Source organism: Montipora capricornis, chromosome 7, assembly GCF_036669925.1.
Source record: "Montipora capricornis isolate CH-2021 chromosome 7, ASM3666992v2, whole genome shotgun sequence".
NCBI lineage: Eukaryota > Metazoa > Cnidaria > Anthozoa > Scleractinia > Acroporidae > Montipora > Montipora capricornis.
This window is the reverse complement of record NC_090889.1, coordinates 40496808-40504307: the sequence shown is the minus strand read 5'-3', so window position 1 is coordinate 40504307 and position 7500 is coordinate 40496808. Positions and strand designations below refer to the sequence as shown.

At 47.0% G+C, this 7500-nt stretch overlaps 1 protein-coding gene and 1 pseudogene across 1 annotated transcript in view; both read right to left on the bottom strand.

Annotated features, from left to right (window-relative positions):
- The window catches only part of LOC138055964 (uncharacterized), a 900-nt gene extending 586 nt beyond the window's left edge, over nt 1-314 (bottom strand). The window contains exon 1 of the mRNA XM_068901823.1: nt 1-314. This exon is cut by the window's left edge and continues 586 nt beyond it. Within this exon, the coding sequence (XP_068757924.1) occupies nt 1-314 (314 nt within the window).
- A 21-nt stretch (nt 315-335) lies between these two features.
- Nucleotides 336-2326, bottom strand: LOC138055963 (uncharacterized; annotated as a pseudogene).
- Nucleotides 2327-7500: the final 5174 nt, after the last annotated feature.

Below are 7500 nucleotides of genomic sequence, written 5' to 3'. Positions count from 1 at the left end.
TGCACAGCCCAGGGGCCAAATACATCAAATCCTACGTTGGTAAAGGGGGGACAGACTTCAGTTCTATCTAGCGGGAGGTCGGCCATACGCTGTTCTAGGTGTGGTCCTCTCAGCTTCTTACAAAGGACGCAAGCTCCGATGACGTTCGTGACTGCGTCATGGCCTCCAATAAGCCAGAAACCTGCTTGTCTAATTGCACCTCCTGTAATCTGTCTCCCTTGGTGGTGTACTTCATGATGATAGTGTTTAGCTATTAGCTGTGAGACATAGTGACACTTCGGTAGTATGATCGGGTGTCTCTCATTATACTCCATCCGAACTCTCCTTAATCTGCCTCAGACGCGGAGGATCCCGTGGCTGTCTAGAAAGGGATCGAGACGGTACAGGTGCGAGCCTTTGAGAGCCTTCTTGGCGCTACTTTGGATCTCTCTCGGTAGCTCGGGTTCTTTTCTGGTGTCGCTTAACAACCCGCTGAACACTTCTCTCTGCGTGCATCTGATTATGACGTGCAGGGCTTGATCCCATTCCTCCACTGTCGGGGGTCTGAGTTTGCCTTGTGTATTACGCGCTTCGCTCCTGAGGTTAACTCTTTCTACTTTAACGTCTCTCCGGTGTTTGAATTCTGTGACAATGACAATTAGGTTAGCAACTGCTCGCTGCAGAGATTTTAATGAAGAAAATTTCTTGAACCTCCCTGTTCCAAGGTCTGGCTCTTCCTCTTCGTGCGTATTTACACTGGCGCTGAACACTGCTTTTCGCACTTCAGGGTCGCTTGCGCCGAGCGCGAACGTTTCATTGGTTGGGAGGGTTCTCTCCGGTTTGCGTAGGAATTCCGGGCCTACCAGCCAGTTCGTCTCCATTAGCTTGCTTGAGGGAACTCCGCGCATTGCTAGGTCCGCCGGGTTAAAATCAGTCTCCACATATCTCCACTGTTCCGGGGTAGACGTGCTCCTAATCAGCTCGACTCGGTTGGCTACGTACACATAGAACCGTCGACTCTCGTTGGTAACGTAGCCAAGTACCACTTTCGAGTCGGTGTAGTATATCACGTCAGAAATCTTCAGATCGATTTCTTTTATAACTATCTGGGCTGCTTGAACAGCTAAGACCTCTCCGCACACTTCTAGACGTGGTATACTCGTCGGATTTAACGGGGCGACTCTTGCTTGGCCGTAGACGAGAGCTGTAGTCACCTCGTTTGCTTCGTTGAACTGGCGAAGGTAGATTGCGGCTCCAATAGCGTCCTGACTTGCGTCGGAAAAGGCGTGTAGCTCCGCTCTTGCCATGCTGCCGAAATAATCTTTAGGGCGGTAACAGCGAGGCTCGGAAAGGTTCTGCAACTCTACGAGAGAGTCTCTCCAACGCGTCCACCGATTTATCATCGCGGTAGGGAGGGGGTCGTCCCAGGTCAGCGAGGTATTGCTCTCCTTTGTCCATTCTCCCATATGGACAAGCTGCTGCAGTATTTTTCTCCCTTCGAGCATTACAGGTACTGCGAAGCCAAGCGGGTCGTACACAGAGTTGACGATGGACAATACTCCTCTCCTTGTGAATGGCTTTTCCGGCAAGGATACCTTAAAGGTGAAGGCGTCTGTCTCCAGGTCCCAGAATACCCCGAGTGAGCGTTGAGCTGGCAAGCTGTCGTGGCGTAAATCCAGGTCACGCACGTCTTTTGCTCGATCTTCGGCCGGGAAGGCTTCCATGACTTCCACAGAGTTAGAAACTACTTTGTGAAGTCGAAGGTTAGCTGTGGCTAGGGTGGCTTGTGCACTCTTAACCAGGTCTGTCGCTCCTTGAATAGCTGAAAGCGAGGTCAAACGATCCTGGACGGAAAAGTTACGGCAAATGAACTTTTTGGCCTCTTCGCCATACTCCTCCTCGCCGTCAATGGCCGTTCTGCGTAGGCCGTAGGTAGCGACTGCGGCACTAGGTCCATTGCCAAATAGGTATACATTCATCTGATATTCTATGATGCGCTTGGCGGATCGTTATTCTCGAACCATAGGAAACGAAGGAAGTCTCTATGTCGTGGGTCAACATAATAAGAATGCAACATTTCCTCGATGTCGCACATTACTGTTATATTCTCCTTGCGAAAGGGCATGAGGACTCCAATGAGGTTGTTCATCAGGTCAGGGCCTGATAAAAGTACTTTGTTCAATGAATTTCCTCCAAACTCGCAACTGGAATCAAATACGACGCGAATGGTGCGCTTTGTATTGTGATAAGTCGCAAAATGCGGTAAGTACCAGGAACGGCCGGGAGGAGGCGGGACTTCTTTACTTGGGATAGCTGAGGCGTGGCCTTTGTCGATTATTTTTCCCATAAACTCCAGATAGTCTGCTCTCATTTCGGGTTTCCTGGCAAATGTCTTGAGAAGCCCTTGTAAGCGCTGCATTGCTTGATTTCGATTGTTTGGCATAGTCTGGCGCTCGTTACGGAACGGTAGGGGCATCTCCCAGTTTCCCTTTGAGTTCTTGTGTATACCCCTATCCAGTATCTCTAGAAACGTACGGTCCTCGCAGGAGAGACCGGGATCGTTGTCATCTCGTGTCTTCCTAAATATGTCGTCAGTGGCACGCTCCAAGAGGGGGTCTGTAACCTTGATCTGGTTGGGGCAAGGTACTAGCTCGTAAATTGTGCTTCTGGTCTCAGGTTTTTCTCCGTAACAGTGGATAGGCTGGTGAGGCGAGTGAGGACGTGTGCGGGACCACTGGCGAAGTCAAGGCACATCTGACCACTGATAGTCGCCAGTGAGCCGAGGGCCAGTCGCTGGGCCCAGGGAGCTCCTTTCGGGCCATTTCTGAACTTCCTGACTTTTAAAAGCTCTGGTGCGTCTCGGCCAAGTAGGAGGTGAATCTTAGCTGTCTCTTTTATGGGAGGTATTTCGTACGCTATGGCCTTTAGGTGTGGGAAACTCCTCGCCATATCTGGGGAAGGGATTTCGCTCTTGTCTTGTGGGATGGTATCGCACTCGGTGAGGGTCGGCGCGGCGAACTCTGCTCCGCTAAGTGAACGTACTGTAATGCCTGCCACCCTTCGACCATACTTCTCCTCTTTCTCGCCGCTGCACGTGGACAAGAAGTATTTTTCTAAGGGTTTGTCCGCTCCAAGGTCGTCGGCTAGTTCACTAGTGACGAGGGAACTGTTGCTCTGCTCATCAACGATAGCATAGACGCGCTTCGCGAGGTGTGGGTTACGCCGGCTATAGAAGTCAACGAGCAGAGTTTTGCTGCAGGAAACGCCTCCTGTAGGTCCACAGAGTACGGTACATTTTGGGTTGACTGCTTCATTCTCCGGTTTAGAAGGTGACCGTTTCTCCTTATGAAATACGACGCTGTGGCGCTTGTCTCCGCAGATAGCGCACTGTACCGGGGTGTTACACCGGCTTGCGACGTGGTAAGGGCTGAAACAGCGAAAGCATAATTTGGCGTCTTTAATCCACTTCGTTTGTTCTTCCAGGGGTTTCGCTGTGAACGCTTTACACTCCTGCAGATCGTGTCCGTCTCTTTCGTGATACGGGCAATGTCTCTTTTCGGGGGCCTCTCCCCTATCCTCTCCGGCGCCGTCCTTTCCAGCTGCGGGCTGAGTCTCCGTTTTAAGCGTTTTCTTTTCTTTGCGTGGCTTAGGTGTTGAAACCTGAGTGGGGTTGGCTGCTTTACCGGCCAGAACGTTTGGATCGTTCTTTATCTTTGATTGCTCCTGGACTATTTTAGAAAATGTGGAGAAGGGGGATACGCTCCGCCGTTGCTGTTCGAGTAACAGGCTATTTCTTTCTCCCATTTGGCGCGGATAAACCGTGGCAACTTCTCGGTTATTGGTTGCATGGCGTTAGGATAGTTGAGGCACGCAAGTCCGGGAAGATAAGTCACTTGACTTGATATCCGCGAAAAGATCTGCGAACAGCTGCAGATTATCGTGTTCTCGCTCACAAAAGGTCGCCGCGTCCCGTAATCGCTCCAACAATGTATTACTAATCACGGGGACGCTCCCGAAACGCCTTTCTAGTTCGTCCCACAACTCCTTTAGTAACTCAACGGGGTCGCGCATTTGCCGCTTCCGGTAGTTATCAACTAGGCGTTGTGGCCTCCCGCTAGTAAAGCTTCTTAAATAGTTTATCTCCTGAGTTGGGGATACATCAGCGTCTAACAGGATATCTTTGAAGGCGGTTTTCCAGGGATGGTAGAGGGTAGGGTCCCGGAGAATATGTCGGGCTGGCATTTTGGGAGATTTTGTCTTGCTAGGCCGGCAACTATCTGTTGATTTGCGACTGTAAGCGAATCTATCACCTGACTTCCGGTGATATCTCTCAAAGGGGTCGAAGATATGAGTGGTTGCCGATTGAAAATGGTATTTTGCGGCACTACACGATCCTTATCTGTGGGTTCCTGCCGAGGTAGTTCCGGGTTTTGGACTTGAAGTTCAGGGAGGAGATCTGTTTTCTCTGATTTTCTTTCTTCGGGGGTGGGGCGCAATGGGAGCATTATTTGTTTTGGCGTGCTTAACGGCTCGTGATTTCGCTCGGAACGTGATACCTTTCCTGTGGTTAGGGGGTTGGAATGTACCCACTGGGTAGTCCTCTCCTCTGCTTTGATTTTGGGAACTTCTAACTCTGGTAATTTGAAATCTTTTTCAAGTTCTTCTTCTAGAAGAGCCTCCTCGAAAACTTTAAGTTTAGCGTTCGCCATCGCGGCTTTTTTGTCTGCTCCCAGAATCGCGATCTCCCTTTCGAATTGCGCTATCTCCTGTTGTCGAATTTTCTGCGCTTCTGCTTCGCGTGTCCTGCGTTCAAGTTCTTTTTGCTCTATTAGCCGCGTGTACTGAGCTTCATCTCTTGCCGTTTTAGCTTCGGCTAGCGCTTGCAATCTAGCGGTAGTGCTGCTAGTTTTGGAGGCTGACGAATGGCACTAGGAAGGACGAGAACACACAGATCTTGTTTTCAACAATTTGTCGGATTGTCTAGTAATTCTATTCTTTAGGTTGTCTAAAAGTAAGAGGGCTCGGTTAAGGGTCTCGTTCTCTTCACTAAGTCGAGCCTCTTCTAAGTAATCGCCGCGTGAATCTTGCTCGTACAGGCCAATTAACTCCTGCAACAATCTCCCAAACTCCTCCGAGGCGAGCGTATGGTCACGCGCTACAGTATCAATATGGCTGTCATCACTTAGCCCTTCTACTGATTGCATAACACTAAGGAGCCTTTTACGCGATCTAAGAATTTGCCTCCGTTTAAGTTCTACCGCGCTTTGTAGAGCCTTTTGTGTGGGTCTCCTCTCCCTTTTGCTCCTGGCTCTGCTCTCCTTCGCTCCTTCTACGTTCAGCCATTCTTTTCCTGGGCTGGTCATTCTCGATGGCTCCGGGTTAAAGTATGATACCGCTTACCTCCATTCGTTGATTTTATCCTCAGACTTTTCAATGTCAGGTACCCAGTGCAGCGGACACGGGATGTTGTGCACTGGAGATCAGGAAGTGTCAACCACAGTATAGAATTCAACAGCGCAAGTTGACTCAACGGCGTTTAATTTGTGCACCAACTCGTCTGAATTATTGTACACATGCGGTGAAAACTAAAAAGGGAAATCGCAATGTATGAGATCGAAAGAGGGGCTAAGACTAATCAGAAAAGAAGCGAAATTGAAAGCAAAACGAAAACTAAATACAATAGGCTGAAACTTACGTCTGATCCTGTCTAAAGGGCTAGAGAAACTTCAACGTTACGTAACTCCGAAAAAGATAAAACTGCTCTGAAAACTCCGATGTTGCTCTGTAGATCTCCTAACTCCAACTCCACAAAAACTTAAGGGGCGTGTACAGTTGTAAAACCGGTTAAAAAAAAACTGGGAATGGCTAGTTACATAATTGATTCAAACTGTGAACAATAGCACATGAAGATAGGGGCGTAAAACTCGATAAATCAAACAGAACAGAAACGTATCTTATCTAAGTCAAAACAAGACCAAGCTTAATTACGTAATCAAGTCTTTTTCGATTTAATGTTCATTGTTCATCACAGTATTCAAAGTGAGGTTTTACTAAAGCTTGGTAAATGAGGTGTAAGGTTGATGCTGGGATCGGGTGCCTAATTCGCTTTAGGGCTCGATACCAGATGCGATCTATTTAGTTAATTTTTAGATTTGACTATGCCAATCGAGTTTATCTTCTATTATCAAAAAAATATATTTTTTAGATGTAACCTTGCTCACTTGATTATTGTTAATTCTAATTGTTGGTTAAGCTGTGAGAGCATTCAGTCTCTGCCTCGACCCTATTAGCATGAATTCGGTTTTGGTCATGTTCAATTTTAGTTTGTTCGCTTGTAGCCAGTTGAAAACGTTTGCTAGGTCTTCATCTAGACAAAACTGAACATTCTCAAGATTGCTGCCAGCATATGTAAGGTGCGTGTCGTCAGCGTACATTCTCGGTTTACAATTTGATAAGCAATTCGGAAGATCGTTGATATATAATAAGAACAATAATGGACCGAGGATGGTCCCTTGAGAGACGCCGCATGTCAATGAGCAGCTATTGGATAGCGACCCGTTCACAAAGCGTTTTTGTGTGCGGTTTTCTAAGTATGACTGCAACCATTTGAAAGATTTGCCATATATACCATAATAGTTTAGTTTCGATAGAAGGATCTGATGATCAACAGTGTCAAAAGCTTTTTTCAAATCTAGGAAAATGACTCCATTGATTTTCCCGTTATCAATATTATATGCCCAAGAATCTGTCGCTTCCAGCAAAGCTGTTACAGTTGAATGATTAGCACAAAACCCTGATTGATTTTGACATAGAATATCGTGCTCTTCCAAATAGGCATATAAATGTTCATAAACTATCCTTTCAAACACCTTCGCCGCTATTGGAATCACCGATATTGGGCGCTAATTGTTAACATCACCTCGGTCACCCTGTTTATAAAGAGGGGTAACCCTTGCATATTTCCAGTCATCTGGAAACGTCCCTTGGCTAATGGATTAATTGAAAACATATCGGCATACAAATAAGGTCAGCACATTCCCTGACAAACCTAGCAGATATTTTTTTCAAGGCCCGTTGCCTTTTACTTGTCTAGTTTATTTAAAAGTGAAAATACTTTATTTGGATTGGTGGGTTGGAGCTTAAACCGTTGATCTGTAACGGTAAGATATCTTTGATAGCTACCATTATCACAATGTATCTCACTGGCAAGTTTTGGACCAATGTTAGCAAAGTGGTTATTGAATTCATTTGATAGCTCCAACGGATTAGTTATCATTAATCCGTTCACTTTTAGTGACGCCACTGACGTTTTCCCAGATTTTCGAGAAGTTAGCTCGTTTATAGTCTGCTAGGTCTTTCGGGAGTCGCTGGTGTGCTTATTAAAACTATTTTGGTAATAAACTTGCTTACCTGAGCGTATTTGCTTATTGACTATATTTCTTTGTTTTTCTCCCACATTGGTGGGAGGCGAGTGCTCTCACCACTGCGCCATCCTTGCACCCCCAATTGATATGGAGGGTT